Source organism: Nuphar pumila, chromosome 1 (genome assembly GCF_984573655.1).
Source record: "Nuphar pumila chromosome 1, dmNupPumi1.hap1.1, whole genome shotgun sequence".
NCBI lineage: Eukaryota > Viridiplantae > Streptophyta > Magnoliopsida > Nymphaeales > Nymphaeaceae > Nuphar > Nuphar pumila.
Genome location: NC_143249.1, coordinates 38,921,142 through 38,944,597, shown reverse-complemented (window position 1 = coordinate 38,944,597; position 23,456 = coordinate 38,921,142). Strand labels below are relative to the sequence as shown.

General features: G+C 37.2%; 1 protein-coding gene across 1 annotated transcript in view; it reads left to right on the top strand.

Annotated features, from left to right (window-relative positions):
- The first annotated feature begins 4,903 nt into the window (after nucleotides 1–4,903).
- Nucleotides 4,904–23,456, top strand: part of TPR8 (Tetratricopeptide repeat (TPR)-like superfamily protein) — a 60,558-nt gene continuing 42,005 nt past the window's right edge. Inside the window, exon 1 of the mRNA XM_089997180.1 lies at nucleotides 4,904–5,127. Coding sequence (XP_089853306.1) covers nucleotides 5,055–5,127 — 73 coding nt within the window. The 5' untranslated portion in view covers nucleotides 4,904–5,054. The remainder of the gene's footprint in view (nucleotides 5,128–23,456) is intronic.

Below are 23,456 nucleotides of genomic sequence, written 5' to 3'. Positions count from 1 at the left end.
ATGTTTACCAGTCCAAAGTCAAATTGGACTGTTGATGGAGTTATTAGTTCTTGGCAAAAACAAGGCTTGCACACTCGTTTTTGGTGAATGGCTTGGGAAGACCCATGACCTCTTTAATGTGGCCCTTCCCAAGCAAGTTTAGGCTCTTAACTAGGGAGGTCGACCATGGGGTTGAGGAGCTTCTCCTTCATTGAAAAAAAAAACGCGAGTTTGTGAGTATGGTGGCTGGTTGGTGGTTGTGAGAAAGTTTGGAGAGTGTTGCTTGAAGAAAGTCTTTATTGTGTGAAAAAAAATTCGAGTATCTCTTGTGAGGGTGTTCACTCATGATGGCTGTACCTAAAGTGTTCGTGGTGGTTGTTAGTCTATCCTTTCTATTTGTGGATCACTTTGTGGCGTCGATTGCTTCTCAACGACGACTATTGTTGATTTCAAGCCGGATAAATCATTGGTTCTTCTTGTTTGTTTCCTTTTAACGTATGAAACTTGTGTTGCTCTTTCTATTTGTTGGTAATCGTGATCCATTTATTATTATGTTGTTGATTGCATGAATAGATTATTTTTATGTTAAAGTTGTATTGCTTAATCAAGATAATCCCTGGAATACTTTGTGGGATTTGGAATTTGTTGTTACAAGAAAAATCTGTGAAAATGTTGTCTCAGTTTGTCAGAGACACCCTCAATAAAACAATCGTATTGACGTCGATATGCATCCGTTTCTGACGTTCTTTAGCTTCCTGAAAAGCTAGAATGATTTCCTACAACTTTGTCGTTAAAAGTTTTCTGAAATTCATTCTTTTGGGCCTCAGTGTTTGACTATCAAGACATCAGACTAACATAAGTCCATTGTCTCATTTCTGCTACAGAACCATCGTAGATGTGTTCGGTATTTTCATGTTATCTGAAGATTCTTTTAATGAAATTTTGATTTTTTTGATTCTGAGAAAATCTGAGACCTAAATCTATATCTTTCATGTTTTGAGATTTCGCTGAATCGATTTCTTTGTTCCCCAAAAATATTGATCTTTTCTGTTACTGTCAAATCTTTGAATTTGAATACATACAACAATAACTCATACAATTCTGAAATTCAAAAATTCATAGAGGGATGTAGAAAATTCTAAAAATTACAATCTTTATTGTTCAGAAAAGGTCTAGATCTGACCTTTGTTTCATTAGTCGTGAGTTTTTGCAAACTCCAATGTTTGAAGGGTCAAAAATTCCCTCAAACAGTCTCTCTCTGGGATTCAATAATCTGTGTTGGACTTGTCTAGTAGTCCCGGTTCTGAGTCCGTGGAATAGACACTTTTGCTCCGAATCTGGTGTTTTTGAATTTGTTGTATAGTTGTGCGAGTCTCGCACGACTTTCATTTGGATCACCTTTGTCGAAACAGAGAGCACAGGTCTCGAAAATCTGTTTCTTAGAGTTTTGTTCAGACTTTGCAGCGTATGAGCTTCCACGTGCGTTTGGATCCGTTTGGATCTTGGATCTTGGATCGGTATGTACCGAGTCCACACCGTACTATTGCATCAGTACCATTGAGATTTCTGAGAATCCTTTTAACGTGAGTCCAATGCACATCGATGGATTGATGCATAAACTAATAAGCTTTGTTAACTGAATATAAGATGTTTGGCATTGAGAACATTTTATATTGTAATGCCCCTAAAATACTTTGACATTTTGTTGGATCTTCCAGTAGTTTTCCTTCAAACTTTGACAACTGAACACCTGTTGCAATTGGAATAGTAAGAGGTATTTTTCATTTCGGTCTTGACCAAGTGATCATAAATATATTTTCTTTGAAACAAAAAAAACCATTGATATTGGGTATGACCTCTATTCCAAAAAAAAAAAAGCCTTTCAAGATCTTTTATAAAGAATTCTTTACCAAAATCGTAGATAAGTTGTTGAACTCTATTGTGCAAGTTACCTGTAACCATTATATCATCTATATACACCACCATATATAAGATTATTTCATGAGTGATTTTGATAAATAAACATGTTTTCGCATTTGAACCCAAAAAACCCAATTGAAGTAAATAATGTATCAACCTATCAAATGATGCTCTCGGAGCTTGTTTTAGGCTATAAAGAGTTTGATTGAGCTTACATACATAGCGAGAAAATTTAGGTTCTTAAATCCAAGTAGCTGACTCATATATACTTCTTCCTTTCAGATAACCATGCATGAAGATATTATTAACATTTAGTTGATGCATCACCCATCATTGACTAATAGCAATAGATAATACAGTCCTAATATTAGTGGATTTTATAACGAGGCTGAAGGTCTCAAAATAATCAATACCCTCTTGCTGACCGTAACCCTTGGCTACCAATTGAGCCTTATAATTGAGTCATAAACATGTCATTAAGGCATTTATAATGAATAACGTTATGGGCACTGTTAGGGAGGACACGAGTTCATGTATTGTTTTTCGATTAAGGCATCATACTCGCATCTCATAGCCTCTTGCCATTTTGTGTGACATGTCTGCTCAAAAGAGTTGGGTTCATTTTCTTGGACTAGTTCACTTAAGAGACCCACTCCACCCTAAAGCCATGAAAGTTCTCTAGTTTAGGGTGCCATCTTGATATTTGGTTACCATGTGATGGGTTGGGTTAGGCTGGTGGTTATGTGATTATTTCTTCTTCATATCCAACGGTTTGGGTCGACTCTTCATGTTAAGATGACACAGTTTGGTAGGTTCGTTATTCGGTACTTGGGCTAACTCAGTTTGAATACTTGTTTGATCTGGGCTAGGTAGGGTGATAAGAAGTGTGGTCGTTGGCTGCTGATTGATGAAGTTATTTGGGGTTTACAAACTGGGTTAGACGTTTGGTTGATTGGACCTATTGTTCTGAGTTGATCGACTGCTGATCTTATTTAACCAACTTGACCCCTCATCACTCGTGATTGGGTCTCTTCTACCAGCATATAAAAAATCCTTTTAATTAAATATAACATGTTTAGAAATATAAACTCTTTTAGCAATATGTTCAAAACATATATCTCCTTTATAACTTGGACATATCCAATGAACACAAATGCATTAGAACTTGAAAAAGCACATTCATTTACTAAGCTGAGATTCAGTGTGTCTTCCCCATAGAGAAGGAGGTTTGGGTATTATAAGTTTACTAGAGGTCAATAGAGCCCTTCTCTAGAAGATGGGATAGTTGTTGTCCAGCAAAAGAAGTAACCCATGGACAGAATTGATTCAGAAAAAATATCTTGGGGTTGGAAGTCATTTAAGTATGAATTTTATATCATTAGGGACAGTTGGAGAACGCAGTTCCATTGAATTCTAGTTTGAATTATGGGCAAGTCGCATGTCCCTCACAAGACTCTTGGAGGGGAATTGATTGAGAGAGATACAAATCCTTACTAAATATATCCATGCATTCCATTATTAGTGAGCATCATTGCATTTTGCATTATTTATCATTATTTGATGTGCAGGTGTCAAGACAACTTATTAGCTCAAGAGTTGCATGGGATTTGTTTTGAAAGAAAGGTGCAGATTTTGCTCATCATAATCTCATTTGGGTGAAAATCATAGTCCAAGAGCTACACTTGCTCTCATATTTGCATTGGAGAACTGGCTTGTCACTCAAGAAAAGCTGTAGTGGATGAGATTTCATGTAGCTAGTATATGTTACCTCTTCTGCAATGCCATAGAGACCTCAGACCACCTTTTTTTGAAAAACAGTGATGCAATTGTTTGGACTTGAGTGTGGTGGAGATTAAGATCCAACATGCAGGACACAGACACACTGAGAAGATGGAGTTGCATGAAGTTGTCGAATAAAACTCTGAAGCTTGGATGAATTGTTGCTTTCCAATTAGTGATGCTAAAAGTATGAGAAATAATAAACAACATTTTTGAAGAAAAGAGCATTACAATCAATAGGGTTGTTTAAGAGACCCTCTCAAGAGTTAGTGAAGGTAGTGCTAATATTCTGAAGGTCACAAATAGCCCAATTAAGTTAAATTGGCTCTATGTTGGTAGATGGAGACCCCTTCCTACTGGTTGGGTTGCTCTCTGAATCTATATATAGTCACTGCTCTACAAGATAGGCAGTTGTGCATTGAGGGGCAACCATCAAGTTTTCATCAAAGTAGGATGACAAAGGAATCCTCAAGTCAGGGAATGAGGTGGTGGTTAGAGATCATTGGCAATGTTGAAGCAGCCAAGATAAAGATTGAATCTTCAACAAAGGATGCAATTTGTGCAGATTTGAAAGCTATGGAAGGTAGGGATGCACGTGGCCAGGTTGCTGAGCATGTTTGTCTAAGATTGTCTTCTATGAACATATTCAAATGTATATGGGGTCCCTAAAGAATATAATCACATTCCTAGAATGTTAACAAAGTTAGGGATCCTTGGCTCTGATGTATGCTGGAAAGATAAACCACCAAATTGGCCTCCTTTCTAATCATGAACTTCTTAATTGTAATATCATTGTAATCTGGTCAGGGTTATGTCTAACCTCAGCTTGCTAATCCTAAAAAAGAAGTGAAGCCCGAGAGGCATTTGGCGTAGCGGGGTGGGGTCTAGGCCGCTAGACAGGCGGTCTAGGTTCAAATCCTTTAGGGGTCAGCTCCTTATACAGTAGTTGAACTAAGGTGACTCTTTCACGAGGAGGGTTGCTGGTTTTATACTGTCAAAAGAAGCAACCATAAGTTTGGCAGGCATGGTCCACTGTGGCCAGGTCTTTACTTTGGGGGTGGTCTCACCGTTCCTCATGAGAAAAGAAGGTCCACTAGTGGACCAATAGCAGGTACTGGACCAAGCCCTCTGGGTCCGCCCGGCCCATTCGCGCTCTTAGATTCGGCGGGGTCCGCTTATTAAGCCCTGGTCCTTGACCGCACTCGGAACGCGGCAAGTCAAACCGATGGAGAAGCCAGGCGCACAGCAGCGAATTTAGGAAACCTCTTCACTTCCCTTCTCTTCTCTTCTTCCATCGCAAGCAAACGATACGGGGAATCTGCCAAAGGGAGAAAACCAGAGCGGTCGGTTTGCAACAATCCTATCTCCTCGTTTTCATGGCGAAATTGAGAACCGATTCTCCGATTTCCCGTCGAATCGTTCTTTCCTTCTTGGATTTTCTCAATTCAGGTGAGAATTCATTCCTTGGGAAAATCATTACTTGTTCTTAGAAATGGTTGGATGATCCTTGTCTGGTAGATTATGCGTTTCCTAGCAGTGAAAGCAGTGTTGGATTGACCATACCTAGATTGGGTTGCCATTATCTACCTCATTTGGGACTTTGGTTTGTTGATGGTCTTATTACTGAGAATTTGCATTGTTGAATCGGCTCAGTTGGAATGGAATCGTTCCTTGGTGCGACATGTTGTAGAAAAAATGATGGTGATGAAAGGAGTGGTGCAATTTTGGCAAGTTATGAGTTCTTTGAGTTTTCCATCATCATCATCCAACTGAGAATTTCCTATGGTTCGGCTTGAAAGATCTCTCTCTGATGCCAAATTTATGCATTACTTCCTGAACTATACTTGGGGAATCTTTTGAGGCCTGCTTGTGCAAGCTTACGATGGTTTAGTTCTTGGGCTGTTTTACCTGTTGTTGATATTAAGCGTGATTGTGGTTAAACTATGCAGCATCATAAGGTTCCTTGTTCCATGGCGATGGCAAATAAGCTAAAATTTTGCTTGACAACTGTGAAAATTACTGCTAGAAACCCTTCTCAATGTTTGATATTTCATTCACAGTTCCTGTGGGGAATAATTTGAAAAATAAGAATAGAACTGATGATTGCCTTATGTTCTTCTTAAGATAAACTCATTTTCCAATTTGAAATGGATGTGGTTTAATAAATTAGGTACAGATGGTATGGGATTGATGCTGGCATTCAATCATAGACTGATCGATGCATCCACCGTGCTTTTTTCTTTTTAAAATTGAAGGTGTTGAGCACCAGATGACCACTAACTAATACAGTCTTTCTTGGAGGTTAGGAAATAGCAAACATGGTCTACTATTTGGAGATACGTCACGGGATGGATATGATGAGGTAATCCTGCCGGCCTCTTTCTCATTCTTGCCTCACAACCTTTCTTCTTTTTTCAGTGTTGCAAAAAGCGTTGAGGCATAGGAAGGCACTATAACCCACCTATGAAATGAGGCATAAGCCTCATAAATGAATATTAAAAAAACAGCAAAATGTGAGAAAAAATCTAAACAAATTCATTACTCATAATAGTACTAAAAGCAAGACAAACAGAAGATAGAAAAAAATAGCTAAAGAGTTTACTTAAATTCAGTTTTTTTGTGGCAATATCATGATAATTTCAAAGTGCCAAAGAATATCCATGATCTCACCAAAAGGTTAGAGCAATGAATTCATTAATTATATTAGTCAGGTTAGAGCAATAGATTCGTTAGTTAGAGCAACACATTTTACAATAAAATATAGGAAACCAATGAGAGAGAGAGAGAGGTTTGATATCACACCGTTGCTAGTGGGATCTCGCTGGTGACAATTATGCACGGATTCGTAGGACGATGGTGCTTGGTAGAAGGAAGAAGAAGACGATGACTCAAAACTTCAATTCTTTTTTCTTGGTGAGGAAGTTGCTTGCCTCTTTCTTTTATTAGTAAAGAGAACCTCAAAAGGGCGGTACACAAAAGTCAAGACAACTTAAAGAATTACAACAATGTCACTCCAATTCATATTACAAATGAGCATAAAAGAAAAGTAAAACAGTGAAATATATTACAAACAATATCTGAATGGAAGGAATTATAAAATGATGACAGCCGATGCATATCATGAATAGCCTCTATAAAATGATTGAAATGCCCCTTCTGACAGGTCAAAGGTCCCTTAACACTCCCCCTCAAGTCGTACATCTAGTTGCAACATGCACAACATGCCTTTCAGAAATCAGAATCTATCTTTGGGAAGGTCTTTTGTGAATATATCTGCAACTTGTATTTCTGATATCGCATATTCAGTTTTTTTCACCTCCTCATTCTCAACTTTTTTATGAACAAAATGATAATCTATCTGAATATGCTTAGGTCTATCATGGAATATTGGATTTATAGCTAAAAGCCAAAGCACTTTTATTGTACAATATATGGTAGATCATCCTGCTCGAACTCCCAAATCATTTAAGTTATTATTAAGCTATGCGTTCTCTAAGACAATACTTACTAGAGCCCTGTATTCTTCCTTTGTGCTTGATCTGACCACACTTTTTTGTTTCTTACTCTTCCATGATATTAGGTTGTCCCCTATAAAGATGCAATATCCTGAAACTGGTCTGCGTGAGTCAGGATCTCTTGCCCAATCTGCATATGAAAACCCAAATGATGACTCTATCCTTATATCATTCAACTTTATGATAAACGAGCCCGTGAAAGATTGTAGCTTTGGCGTATCTCATTACTCTCTTGAATGCTTCCAGTTAGACAATTGTGGAACAATGCATAAATTGACATGTTTGGTTGACAACATAAGCAATGTTAAGTCTAGTAATGGTAAGATATTGCTGAGCCCTGACCATACTTCTGTAGAGTTTTGGATTCTCTGGAGCCTCGCCATCATGCCTAGACAATTTCCTTCTGAGAGCCTTTGGAGTATCTAAATATGTTTACAATTACTGAGTTAAATCTCTGCAACATATCTAAAGCATATTTTTATTGTGTGAGCCTCATGCTTCATTTATCCTAATCTATCTCAATCCTAAGAAAGTACCTGAGAAGTCCCAAATCTTTTATCTTAAACTTTTTATTTAGTAATGCCTTGACTTCACCAATAAGTTTTCTCGAATTCCTGTGATAGTGATGTCATCAACATATACCAAGATTATGACAATCCCTTTGTCTCCATGATATGTAAAGAGGAAATTATTTGAAATTGATCTATTGAATCTTTGATCTTTCATTGCATGATGGGAACTTTGGGACCACGTTTTTGTAGCATGTTTCAAACCATATATTGGCCTCTTTAGTTTGCAAACAAAGTTTCTTGGATCAGCTTGATAAAACCCTATGGGTTGCTCTATATACACCTCTTCTTTCAAATCTCAGAAAGGCATTCTTTACATCAAGCTAAAACAAAGGCCAATCAAGAGATAATGCTAGAGTCAATATGACACGATCTAAAACTATTTTGACAACTAGGCTGATTTTTTTTCATAATCTGTACCATGTTGATTATATCCTTCTGCTACAAGCCCTGTATTGAATCTTTCTACTATTCGATCATATTTATACTTCATCTTATAAACACATTTGCTTCAAAACATTTTTGTCATGGGGCCTTATCACTATCATCTATGTTTGGTTAGGTGCATTGCTTCCATTTCTTCTCACACGACATCTATCCACTTTTAGTTTTTGGCTGCTTGCTGATATGATGTTGGCTCTTTCACATGGAAATAAATTTGAAATTCATGTGTGAATGCCTCACATGACACAAATCTTTCAATGGATGCCTCCCTCTGGTTGATCTTCTCAAGCCTTCATTGTTGGAGACAGGAGTTATGCGCTCATGGGATGAGGTTTCATGCATTTCTTCAACTCAACATCTTCTTGTATACACATTCTGAAATTTTTGGCCTTCGCATTGGGGATGTATTTCTTGTATAAAGTCATCTTTGGGCAGCTCTAGGGAGATCATTTCTTTACTTGATTGTATCACATTTCTTTATTTTGTTCCCTTTGATCATTCACCTGTGGCGGAGGCATTAGGCTGATCTTCTCAGTAAAATGATTCAAAATTTTCTCTTGGATTGGCTGGGACAGTAGTGGGCTCATTGTCATCATTTGGAGATTGGCCAGCTTCTTTTTCCTCAGCATCTGTAAAGAAGGGCTCACACATTCTTTGATATTTTCTGTCAGCCTCTTCATCTTGATTCTCAATCTCAACCATCTGTGGAGGTCTAACATAATAGCTTCATCAAAAGGGACATGGTGAGAAGTATAAAGCTCGCGGTGCTGCATGCTGTAGCATCGATAACTTTTATGACAATCAGAATATCCAACAAATATACATGTAATGGTTTTGGGCTGTAATTTATTTCTCTAGCTATTGTCAATGTGAACATGACATAAACAAGGAAACACTTTCATTAACTTATAATCTGGTGTTCTCCCATAAAGAAGCTCATAAGATGATTTGCACTCTAAAACAAGAGTAGGGAGCCGATTGATGATGTGGACAGCAATGTGGAAAACCTTGGTCCATAACCCCATCGGAATTCCACTACTAAAGATGAGTGAGGGTGTCATCTAATTTCTCTCTCTAATTTATCTGCTTATGTTTCCTCTCCTCTACCCCATTCTGCTTTGGGGTATGAGTAGGGGTGGGTCGGGTTTGACCTGGACTGACCCGTACCAAACCCTTTAAGGTCAGGGTTTGGTGATAAGTAGTAAGGCCCGATTAGAATCCAGATCGAACCTGAAGGGTCCAATTAATATATGGGGCTGGGTATGGTTTGTGAAATTTCATACCAGACCGGGGCCGACCTGAGTTCCGATTAAGATCTGCAATTTTTCAATATAAAAATGATAAAAAATATTATTTTACCGGGTATGGTACGAGTCCGGTTCATGTAATCCTTATAGGATCCGAGTATGGTTTCTCTTATGGTGGGTTCGATTAGACCTGGGTCCGGACCCGATACCATCATCTCAAGTCAGGTTTGGGTCTGGTTCTACATGGGTCTGAACCAAACCCGACCCATTGACATCCCTAGGTATGAGGACAATAAACCTGGTGTATATCCCATAGAAAATCAAGAAACAACTGAGATGAGTATCTCCTCATCCATCACTTCTAAAGGTACAGATAGTCAAAGAATAATGATTCTCAGCATAGGCTTTGAAAGTTTTACTCTTTAGGAAAAATGTCCAAGTGAATCTAGTGGTCATCCGTAAATGTAACATAATAATGAGACCAGATAAAAAAGCAACAAACACAGGTCCCCAAACATTTGAATGAATTAGCTTTAAAGGAGAAGTCACAATTGCATTCAAAGAAAAGGGTAAACATGTATGCTTCCCTAATTGACAATCATAGCAAAGTTTGTAACGATCATTTGTGTAAGAGCTCCTCAAATTGACACGACTAGAGCTAGAACGAAACTTAGGACATTCACAACTACATTGGCTAAGCCATTGATGTCACAAGTTGAAATCATTTTCAACTGCAAAAGACAAAATTTGGGTTGGGGTTGGTAGACTTGCATAGGTATCATGATTGCTTTCCCCTAGCAAACATGGTCCTGTATGCTGATCCTTTAAGAAAAGAGAATCAGGAGTAAAGATAAAGAAGGCATGATTTTCCTTAGGCATTTGACAACCTAAAATCAGGAACAAGGAAGCATTGTTAAGCAAGATGCAACAAAAATTAACATTAAGAATCATTGTCCCTACATGCGTGATAGAGTGATAAGAGCCATCTCCAGTAACTATAGCACCTTTTCTAACAAATGGGACAAGGGAAGAAAAAATACGAGGATTGCCCGAGACATGGTTGGTAGCACTATTATCTGCAGCCCATGCAGAGTCGTGGGGATCACTAATAACCATGGAGTCAAAAGAGAGGGAAGTTGCTTCTATATTGCTATCTTCCTATATATCCTTGCTATTTTCTCCTTGCCCAATAGCGTGTTAATGAACTTCATACTGATAAGAATAGTGACATTAAAGCGGTCTGAGCATTGCTTTTCACTATGCCTTTTCAACTCATAGATTTGGCAAATAACATTAGCATAGTTGGATGCACCTCCAAGACCACTACCTTGCTGCCCATAGTTGTCATTGAAACCAAAGTTGCCACACCCATCATTATTGCTTCTGAAATTCTTGGTATTCATGAGTGAATTCTTCTTGCACCATAATTAGGATTTCTGCGACCTCTTCCTTTTCCACCACCATTACCCCCATAAGTGTTGTTGGTAAATAGCACCTCATGTGATTCATTACTGTTGCTATTGTTTCCATTGGTGCTAGGTTTCTTGCCAAACATGGCATCACGGTTGAGGAGAAGAGGCCTCAAGTATGAAAATGTAGGAAATTGGTCTCTCATGGATAAATTCACCATAAATTCTTGTGTTTTTCACCCAAGCCACATAATGTATAATGTGTAATGAAGTATGCAGAATTACAAGAACAAAATGCAAAAACACATACAAGTCCAAGAGTGGACAATTACAAAGGCACAATATAAGCACAAAAGTGCATAAGCAAAAGGCCAAAAGTCCACTATGAGACAATACAAAGAGCCAAAAGGGCAACACCAACAAGTAAAAGAATATGATATTATTAATAATATGCTTAAAAAGCATTCAAAAATATAAGTGGAACACCTCTCCTATTTATATACATCTATGAGCTATGTCACAAGGACTCTGCCAACTGGGTGCCGCACCTGCATTGACACGACGTGACGCGGGTGAGGCACCCGGTGCGGTCAACCTGACGCACCCAGGGTCATTTATGTTCAACTTTTGGACTTTATATATATATTTTTATATTTTTGCCGCACCCCCACATCCAAGTTTTTTGAAAGTGCCGCACCCCCGCACCCGCACCCATGTGACATAGTCTAGGAGGCCATTGAAAGCTCCCTTCATAGAGACATTGGGAAGCTCCCAATGACTCTATGGAGTGGGCCCCCCCAATGGTATGGGAAAAACAAAAAAAAAGATAAAAAAATAAAGAAAAAAATAACTATTTCTAATAAACAACTATAATTACATGTGAAAAGACTAAAATGCCCTTGTCGGGAAAACTATTAAATATATATATATATATATATATATATATACATATATATTTTTTAACACTCCTCAAACTTACGGGGAAATAATCGAAAGTTTGTTGAGGAGAAAAATAAATTGAGCAGGAAGTGTTTTGGTGAAAGAAATTCGCCAGCTGATACTCTGATGTGATATACGACAACAAGATAGTTTTTCTCATATACTCATCACACACATAGTCACAATCCATTTAAATATGTTTAGTTCACTTATAAAAGTTGTGGTTGCTCACAATGTAGATTGCACTCTTATTGTCACAACACATCTTTGAAGGTGTTGAGATGATTATTCCCATATCACTGAGAAGACTTTTAAGCCACACAGACTCTATTGTTGTCGTAGCGCACGATATTCACCAAATGGATCTGACTTGATTGGGTTGCTGGTCACGTGTAAATCAGATCCAAAATCCATCAGACTTTATTTGGGCTGGATCGAGAACCGGTTTCCTCGAAGTTCGCTCCAAAAACCGTAAAACGACTATAACTTTGTCGTTTTAACTCCTAATTGAACAAAATTCGAGCCGTCACTCCGTGACACCTGAAACATCATAAACATGGGCATCAACACAGTAAAAGACACATAAATGCATGAATTTAATAATAATAATGAATGCATTTTCATAAATTATCAACTCCCTTCGTAGAGACGTTGGGGAGCTCCCAACGATCATATTTAAGACTATTGGGGCCCCAACGACTCTATGGAGTGGGGCCTCCAATGGTATGGGAAAAACAAAAAAGAAAAAAAGATAAGAAAATAAAGAAAAAGAAAATATAGTTGCTTCTAATAAACAACTATAATTACATATAAAAAGACTAAAATGCCCCTGTCAGGCAAACTATTACAATATAGATTATATATATATATATGAGTATATATGCACACATATATATTTTAGCATAATGAACCTTGTCATGCTCATTGATGGATTGTCCCACCATAGCCAATTGATCATAAATTTGCTTCGGATAGGCTAAGTTATCAAAAATAGATTTGTTCTCCTTGCATCTTGTGAAGGATTGCACATTTGCAAGAGATACTTTGGCATACGCTTCATGAAGAGCATCCTCCCACATCTTAAGCCATGGGTAGACCGACCACTTGATCACACACAACCCATTCTTTATAAGCCGGATTAGGGACCATAAAAGCTTCTTTGGAACCATCTTCCTTGACATCTTCATGTGTTATAATGGGTGGAAGGACATTGACACTCCCATCAATGTGCCTCAATAGCCTAAGAATCTTGATATGTGGCACAATGACTGGCTTCCAAGTGAAATAATTGGCATAATTTAACTTGCAGAATCTTGGGGAAGGAAATTTGAGGCAAAGTGAGATGAATAAGGTTAGAATTAGGGTTTGGTGTGATTGTAAGGCTAGGATTGTGGGAACTCAGATTACGATTAGTTGGAACATGGATTGAAGCTGACCCAATATGATTCATAGTGGGAAATTGTGGATTTTCACTATCTATCACTAAAGGAGATGCAAAGATGCTATTGAAATTGGGGAAAACTAAGTAGGGATTGTGAAGGCAAAGGTTTAATGAAAAGAAGGGAAGACTATCAATATCAACAAGGGATTGGTACCTATGTCACATAGGTGCGGATACGGGTGTGGATGTGGCGATGCGACACTTTAAAAAAAACTTGGGTGCGGGGTTGTGAGGAGGGTATATATATATAAAATATAATTTTTAACAGTTTTAAGTTAACACTACGTGTATGTGTGTGCATTTATATATTTATATATATAATATAGATAAAACTGGACTTGGTTAGGGTTAACTGAATCTATTTTTGGACAGAAATGAACCTCAGTTTAGTTGACTTCACCTGACACAAAGGAAGTTGTGTCAAGTGTCGCACCCGCATGGGTGCGGGTGTGACGCTGGTGCAGTGCCCTGCTAGAAGAGTCCATGTTACATAAATTGATATCAATGCTGATGCCAAAGAGTGGTGTCAAGTAGTTGACCTCAGCTGACATCAGCCAGGGTGCTGGCTGATGTCAGCTGATTTCTAGAAACCACAAGTAATCCGTGGATATGAAACCCAAGGATAGGTAGGGACTGAAGAGGAAGGAGATTGAGAGGAGAGCGGAAAGGGAAGTTTCTTAAGAGAGAAGGAATAAAGAAAGTGAAAAGAAGAAAGGAAGGAAGAAAAAGAATAGATTATAAAAGATGGGTTTATTTTAGATGAAGGAGAATGTAAATGGATGGCTCCGATACCATGACAATTTTGTATAGATACATAGGATAATGGTGGTTGGTAGAAGGAAGATGATGATGATGCCTCAAAACCTCAATTCTTTTCTCTTGGTGATGAGGCTGCTCACCTCTTTTTTTATTAGTAAAGAGAAACCCCAAAAAGGGCTGTACACAAAAGTCAACACAACTTAAAACATTACAATAGTGCCACTCCAATTCATATTACGATTGAGCACGAAAGAAAAGTAAAACTGTGAAACATATTACAAACAATATCTAAATGAAAGGAATTATAAAATGAAGGCAGCCGATGCATGTCATGAATAGCCTCACCCTCTAAAAATTATATCTTACAAGGGGGCAAGGCCCCATATTTATAATACACTTAAGAGGAGGTGAGGAGGGAGTCGTTGGGCTCCCAACGACTCTAGAGTCCAACGACTCTCTAGCTCCTTTACTTTTTGACTTTAGTAAAAAAGGAAAAATGTCTAAAAAACTAAAAAAAAAAGAATAAAACCTATTCTAACTAAACTCAACTAAACTACATAACTAAACTAAAAAGAAAAAAGATTAATATGATATTACATTATTTAACAGTCTCCCTCAAACTTACGGTTGAATAACCGAAAGTTTGTCCAAGAGAAAGTGAAATCGAGGAGCAGCGAGAGGTTTGGTAAAGAAATCTACTAGTTGATATTCTGAAGAAATATAGGGAAAATCAATGGTACCATGTAGAAATTCCTCTCGCACATAGTGACAGTCCATCTCAATATGCTTGGTGCGTTCGTGGAATGTCCGGTTGCTAGCAATATAAATAAAACTTTTGTTGTCGCAACATAGTCTTGATGTTCCTGTACTTTCAACACTCATATCATGAAACAAACGCCTTAGCTAGACTACTTCCATAGTGGTTGTAGCCATAGTCCTGTACTCGGCTTTAGCTGACAAGAGACAAACTTTTTGTTGCTTCTTGCACCTCCAAGAAATTAATGATTCACCTAAAAATACACAGAAACCAGTAGTTGAGTATCGATAATTGGGATCACCTCCTTAATCTGCATCAGTATAATCTGTTAAATCTATAAGGAGGAAGAAGCAGACAAAAAAAGTTGATATATCTAATAATGTGTAAAACAACTCACATATGAATAGTGGTAGGAGTATGCTGAAATTGGCTTACTGTGTGGACGACATGCGCAATGTTAGGTCTTGTAATAGAGAGATAAGATAGTGCCCCTACAAGTTGTCTGTAAGGTGTTGAATTTTCAAGCGATTCTCTATCATCAATCTTCATTTTGATGTTTACAACTTCGGGAGTGTTAACCTGTTTTTTGTCTGAAATACCCGACCTGTCAACAATATCCAGGGCAAATTTAGACTGAGTGAGCAAATAACATCTAGAAGAATAAGCAACTTCTATATTAAAAAAGAATTTTAAGAACTAAATCACTCATTTCAAAGTGTGTTTTAAGAATTTTTTTAATGTTGTCAACTCCCTGCTTATCACTTTCAGTGATGATCATGTCGTCTACATAGAGGAGAATAATAATAATACCTGCATCAGAATTCTTAACAAACAAAGCTGTGTCAGTAAGACAAGATTGAAAATCAAAATCAAGCATAACTTAACTAAATTTATCATACCAAGCTTTTGGGGCTTGCTTAAGCCCATATAAAGCTTTATTTAGCCGAAGAGCCTTTCCTTTTGGAATATTGATGCCAGGTGATGGTTCTATATACACTTTTTTATCTAGACTTTCATTAAAAAATGCATTTTTAACATCCATTTGATATATATACCATTTATTTGAAGAAGCTAGAGCTATTAAGATCCTAACTGTGGTCATTGTAGCAACTAGAGCAAAAGTCTCTTAATAGTCTATTCCATATTCTTGAGAATAGCTTTTGACAACTAATCGAGTTTTAAACCTCTCAAGAGTGCCGTCACTCTTAGTTTTAACTTTATACCCATCGACAACCTATAGGCTTTTTACCTGGTGGAATATCTTGAATAGTTCAAGTATTAACTTTTTCTAAAGCTTTTAATTATGCTGTCATTGCTTCGACCCATTCAGACTGTTCCTTTGTTGCAGCATAGTTAGAAGGTTCTACGTAGGAGTGTATTAAGGTAATGAAGGCTTGATGTTTTGGTAAAACAGATTCATAGGACAATTTTTTGGGGAACTTTGGACACTCTAGATGACTTTCTGATTGACACTTGTTCCTGTTCTTTATTATATTTTTCAAGAGCACATGGTTTTTCTAAATTACCTCGCCTAGAATATTGAATACAATCTTGATGATCACTAAATGATTCTGTATTTGTCGTGTCATTTTGATCTTCTTGACTTTCATCGATATTACCTTCATAAATTTTTAGAACTAAGTCCAACAAAAACAAATACTCATCTATTTCCTTGGAGATCTCACTTTCAAAAAAACTTTCTTTTTCCAAGAAGGATACATTCCTTGATACATATAACTTTTTAGTTTTAAGATCAAAACATCTATAGCCTTTTTGATGACTTGCATATCCTAAAAAGGCTTAAGGGATAGCACCAGGGGATAGTTTGTCATTTTTGTGAGAAAAAACAAAACATTTGCACCCGAAAAGCCTTAACCTAGAATAATTTGGAATTTGTTTAAAAAGTTTTTGAAAAGAAAATATATTGTTTAATGAAGAAGATGCATTCTGTTGATAAGATGAACTGTAGTTGTAGTGGCTTCAGCCCAAAAAGTTTTTGGTACTTGATGCTTAATGAGTAAGGTTCTTGTTGTTTCTATAATATGTCTATGCTTTCTTTCTGCTAAACCGTTTTGTTGAGGAGTATAGAGACATAATCTTTGATGCGTAATACCATACAGAGTTCCCCTGAATCAGTGTGAAAAATTGAAATATCATTCTTAAATTGATTTCTAACTAGATTATGAATATTTAAAAGTGAGAAAACTTTGGATTTATGTTTAAACAAATAGATCTAAGTATGTCTTGTGAAGTCATCTACGAAAATTACATAATACATAAAACCACCTTCTGATATAACAGGTGCGGGTCCCTATACATCCAAATGTATTAACTCAAGTGGTCGTGAAGAGACAAAGGTTCTTTCTTGAAAAGGTAATCTCTTCATTTTTCCAAGAATACATTTTTCATATGTAAAGGTTTCAAAATTACAAAATTTTTTCATCTTTGAAAAAAATAGGAACTTGGATACACTAGGATGAACAAGTCTCTTGTGCCATAGATCCAAGTATATTTTTTGAACATTACAAAATAATGTATTCTTGGGTATTTCCAAAAAATTCATATAGCATATGCCTCTTTCTTTATGGCCTTCCCCAATCAGTTTCCCTGACTAGTGATCCTGCACTCGACATCTACGAGAGCAGAATGATACATTACATCCATGGTCAGACAATTGAGAGACAGATAAAAGATTTAGGTTAAGTTTAAGAATATATCTAACTTGTGGAATACAAAACCTTTTTGAGTTATGAAAAACATTTTAAAAAATTTCTATTCATTTGATTTCAAGAGATGTTTCATCAGCGATAAAAACATTTGACCCTATGACATTCGGATAACATATCAATGTTTGGTGTCATATGAAAAGAAGCACCTTAAGTTAAGGAGCCAAAAAGATTTACCAGGGTCGGAGATGCCGACGGAAGATACAACGACTCCAGTGGATGAAGATGCTCTTTTGAGTAGTGGTTGAAGTGCCTCCACTAATTGTGTTAGGGACATTTTTCCAATGGATGGTTTACTTGATTCTTGAGGCGGTCCGACAGAGGCAACCTTCTTTTCATATGATTTCTTCAATTTTGGACAATAGGTTTTCATATATCTCGGTTCTCGGCAATAGTAACAAACGACTTTCCTTTTTTCAAATTCATTACCGTGTTTCTCATAATTTGTTCTCCCATAATTTAGAGGTTTGTATGTGCGAACATGGTTTCCCGGTCTAGATACGGCTAGAACCGAGTGATCATCACTTTTGATGATTCTATTCTTGAGCCTATTCTCTTTCATGCTTAATTCTTCTATTGTGTTTTCTATTGAGGGAACCTTTCCTCGATGAATAAGAATGAACTTGGTTGATTCAAATTCCGATCTTAATCCATTAATAAATTGAAAAAAGTGCTCCACATGTATTTGATTTTGGCGGAGTTTCATGTCTTGTGGACAATGCCACTTTAGTTCAAGAAGAGTCAACTCTTCCCATATTTCGGACAAGCTATTATAGTATTTTCTAATGCTTTTGTCCCTTTGAACCGTATTCCAAACTTGGTTTTGTAAATTGCACACATATGTAATGTCTTTAAGAGAATACATTCTCTTAAAATAGTCCCACGTATCATTAACATGTTCAAAATTTGCAAGACTTGAACATTTCTTGATATCCACACTACTTATGAGCCAAGACATAATCTTGGAACGTCCCATTCTTCATTCCTTCTAGTTTTTCTCGTAAGTGCTAACGACTTTGGTTTTCTCAACCTCTGTAAGAGGTATTTCTTTCTCACCTTCAATCTTTGTAAGAATTAACTTAGGTTCCAAATCGGTCCCATCTGTAAAAATATCTTCAAAGATGTGCACTATAAGCACAAGCTCCATAAAGGGATAGGTATACAAAGACACACTAAGAACACTTGAACAAAAATACACAAAGGTACAAAGAGAACACTTGAAATGCAAAAGATTGAATCTATTGAGCAAAGGTGAGCACAAAGGCTCCCACGAGAATGAATTACAATAGTGGGGATACACCCCTATTTATAATACAAGCGGAGACCAAAAGGAGGGGCTCCTACTAGACGTTGGAGCCCCTCCAACTGTTGGAGGGGGGTCCAACGTCTCCCCCTCCTTTGACTTTTAGTCAAAAAGGTAAAAAGGAAAAAGAAAAGAAAAAAGAAACAAAGAAAAAGGAAAAGAGAAAAGAGAAAAGAGAAAAGAAGAAAAAAAGAAAAGTTACATGCACATTAACAAGTGTGAACAACAAACAACAACAACAACTACGCCTTCATCCCAAAACAATTGGGGTCAGCGATATGAACCAAAAAAGAAATTCATTTTGGGTCTTCCACATGAATCCTTTTCCTCCAATCATTTCTATCCAACGCCATGTCCTTGGAGAGGTTCAAAGCATTCATATCCTTTCCTATCATCTCCATCCAATTCTTCCTAGGCCTACCCCGACCTCTTTTAACTAATATATTTTCCCATTTCTCCAACCTTCTAACTGGAGCATCATTAGGCCTTCGCCGAATATGTCCAAACCACCGTAAACGATTCTCTCGCATCTTATTTTCAATGGGTGCAACACCTACCTTCTTACGTATCTCTTCGTTCCGAATCTTATCTTTTATTGTATTTCCACACATCCATCTAAGCATCCGCATCTCAGCTACACTCATTTTTTGAATATGACGTCTCTTGGCAGCCCAACATTCCGTACCATATAGTAAAGCGGGTCTAATAGTCGTCCTATAAAACTTTCCCTTCAACCGCAATGGCATTCTACGATCGCACAGCACTCCAGTAGCACTTTTCCATTTCATCCACCCAACCTTTATCCTATGATTTACATCTCCATCAATTTCTCCATACTTTTGAATGATGGATCCCAAATATTTGAAATAATCATTCACCGGTATATCTTGCTCACCAAGCTTCACTACACTCCCATCACTACTTCGTTGCTTACTAAACCGACATTCCATATATTCAGTCTTACTCTTACTCAACTTAAAACCTCTAGCTTCCAATGTCTGTCTCCATAATTCTAACTTAGCATTAACCCCAGCTCTAGACTCATCAATCAAAACAATATCATCAGCAAACAACATACACCACGGTACATTTTCTTGAATTGATCTCGTAAGCTCATCCATCACTATCGCAAATAGGAAAGGGCTTAAAGCAGATCCTTGATGTAACCCAACCGTTATCGGAAAATTGGTTGTCACCCCTCCACAAGTGCGGACATTGGTTACTACTCCTTCATACATATCTTTAATTATACTAATGTACTTGAGAGAAACACCTTTCTTCATCATTGTCCACCAGAGAACGTCCCTAGGTACTCTATCGTATGCCTTCTCTAAATCAATAAAAACCATATGCAAATCTTTGTTCCTCTCTCTATATCTTTCAATAAGTTGTCTAAGAAGATGTGAATATGCGTAAAATAGGAAATGACAGAAATGCCCCTGGGGCTACATAATGAATATATATATATATATATATAATAGTAGATACCTATGCGTATATATAATATATACTATGTCACATGGGTGCGGGTGCGGCACTTTCAAAAAACTTGGGTGCGGGGGTGCGGCAAAAAAAAAAAAAAAAAAAAAATATATATATATATATATATATATATATATAATTTGTGCAGGGGAGGGGTCGAGCCCCCTCCTTGCGCCCTCTTTGTGCATGGGAGGGGTCAAGCTGATGAGTTGTGGAGTCTGATTCAAAGTTTTTGCCCTTGCAGAAAGGGGGTCTGGGGGCTCCCCCCAGCACGGGTCTCGCTGCGCGGTCAGCGGGGGGGCGGTCCAGGGGAGGCCGCCCCTGGCGGGCAGCGCCCCCAGAACAATTTGTTTTTTTTTTTAATAAAAAAATTGGACACATTTTTTTTTAATAAAAAAGTTGGACACAAATGACCCTGGGTGTGGTCAATGCACCCAGGGTTGGGTTGACTGCACCCGCACCCACACCCGCGTCGATGCGGGTGTAGCACCCTGCTAGCTGAATCTTTGTGACATAGAATATATATGCATATGTATCACTCTCTCTCTCTCTCTCTCTCTCTCTCTATATATATATATATATATATATATATATATATATATATATATATATATATATATATATATACATGAGTTGATACAATTTAACACCATCCACTAAGCCCCACAGCCCCTTTCCCCATATAAGGTGTTTTATAATTGCAGCCCATGTAATATAGTTTGAATCGTTGAGTTTAATGGTGACATTATCATTGTCATCCATTTTACAAGGTTTGGGTAAAGAAATGATGAAAAAAAGAAAGAAGAGTAAAAGAGAAGAAGAGGAGAGAGAATAATATGTACACCACGGATAATGAGTACGAGTGCTCCTCCAAGCTTATGCATGATCACAATTTCACATATACTTGAAAAGAACGTCACCTCTTTTTCAAATTTTGAATGACACACTTCCCTATGCACCAAAAAAATTAGCTTGATCACTACCGAACTCTTATACCATGTAAGAAAATGAGTTTTTGGATTATCACCAAACAAAGCTTCAAATGACTTCAATAAAAAATACCAAAAGATCGTTCATAAGAACCACAAGGATTCATACAGAATACCCGAAAAAGGGTATGCCACAATTTTATTGGATGGGAAAACACCCACTAAACATTATATCTTACAAGGGGGCAAGGCCCCATATTTATAATACACTTAAGAGGAGGTGAGGAGGGAGTCCAATGACTCTCTAGCTCCTTTACTTTTTGACTTTAGTCAAAAAGGCAAAAGGTCTAAAAAGTTAAAAAAAAAACAAAAGAATAAAACCTATTCTAACTAAACTCAACTAAACTACATAACTAAACTAAAAAGAAAAAAAATTATATATGATATTATATTATTTAATAGTGGTGGGGTCTGCTTGATCGGAGAAGATGAGAGGAAGCTTTGACCATTGGGCCTCTTATTCTTTATGTTATGAAAAGTCTTTTTTTGTTTTTTAGTCAAATAGGAGCACAATATAAGGTGTGCACTTTTATTAAGCATGTACACTATGAGGTGAGGCATGCACCTCATAGCACAGGCAGCCCACGCCTCAAAGGGTTTTGCACTATATGCCCTCACCTCAAGGCAAAGAGACTTGAGGTGATGCCCTAAAACTTCAATTTTAACAAGATTTTTTTTAACGTAGGTAATCATGAGGATTGTTTTTCTGAGCATTGAAGGTGATCCATGAAATTTTCATTTCAAATAATAAATTATGTCATTTATATAGGAAAAAGTTGGTGGAATCCAATTTTCTTATGGAAAGCTTAGAAAGAACTAAGAAATAAATAATACATTGACTGAAATGAGCATAATATAAATAAGAGAGATTTTGACATATATTTTAGGAAATGTTTGAACAAAATAAACTGAGAAAAAAACCTTGCGTTATAACTCTTATAACAAGTAACTTTCCTCTTCCGTACCTAATGAGGTGAAAAATATTGGGACTTTTTATTCTCTTCTCCTTGAAATAGGCATTGAAGGAGAAACAACAGTGGCAGCAAGTTTGAGAGAAAATCTGATTGATGGATAGGATGACCTGCACTTGAAGGTACTTATAATTGATTCAACTCTTAAGGAATAGCGTGGACAAGGTTTAAGATTAGGACAAGGAAAAGTTCTTTTCTGGAAAAAGAACAAGAGATGGAATCATCTAGTGGTTAAAAAACATGTTTCTGTTGTCTGTAACTGCATGTACATCATAAAAGAGATCTGATTTTGTGGATGAAGTGCGCGTCAATGTTGGCTGAAATGTGATATCCTCCAAATCAATAATGTATAGTGTGGCATTGTCAGCACAATAGGATGTCATTGCATGACGTTCTAGGTTGAATAGTTTGCGTGTCATTGCATGATATAATATAACAAAACCAATATGATAATACATAGAAAGGATTATTCCCATCTCTTACTACTTTTATTTACTGAAAATATCGTTGGCTATGTCTTTTAAACAATATCGGAGAAAGCCCATTTTTCACTTTAGGACACGATATTGGTCCGAATCACAAAATGGGTTCCTTGTGCTCTTGAAGTAACTTAATAGCTGGTGCATCTAAATGGTTGTGCTTCAAGAAAGCTCTAAAAGGATGGGTTGTCATTTTATAGTGCCACACTCAAATGTGGTCATCTTGCCAATGTTGAGGGTGCTACGGTCAGACAGGCTGGGTACGTTTGAGGCCATGTCAAAGAGTACCCTTCAAAATACTAGTCCAGAAAAGGCATGGAATGGCTTGGAGTTGATCCTTTCTGGAGCAACCAATTGTGACTGAGATGTGCTAGGCATGCCTTATCTTAATGAACCAAGATGCCTTGTTGCATCAATATCTCATCACTGAAGCCCTAAGGAGGAGTGGCCTGCTTGGTAGATCAGGTTGGCATAAGTGCATAACCCATTTGTTGCCTCAGAACTTACCACTGCTTGCTATTTTGCTTCTCTAGTTGTCAAAGCCTTTGGTCCTGGACCATGAGAATTTTATCTAGTTAACATGAAGTTCTGGTTGGGGATCCACAGGAAGTCTTTTCTACTGCATCTTCTGTTGTTTGGACATTTCCCATAGTACAACTAATATTTTATTCACCGATTAATGCTTGCGCTCTTCTATTTTTTTTTTTTTTTAAATTTTATAACATTCATGCTGTAGTTTCTGCCACTT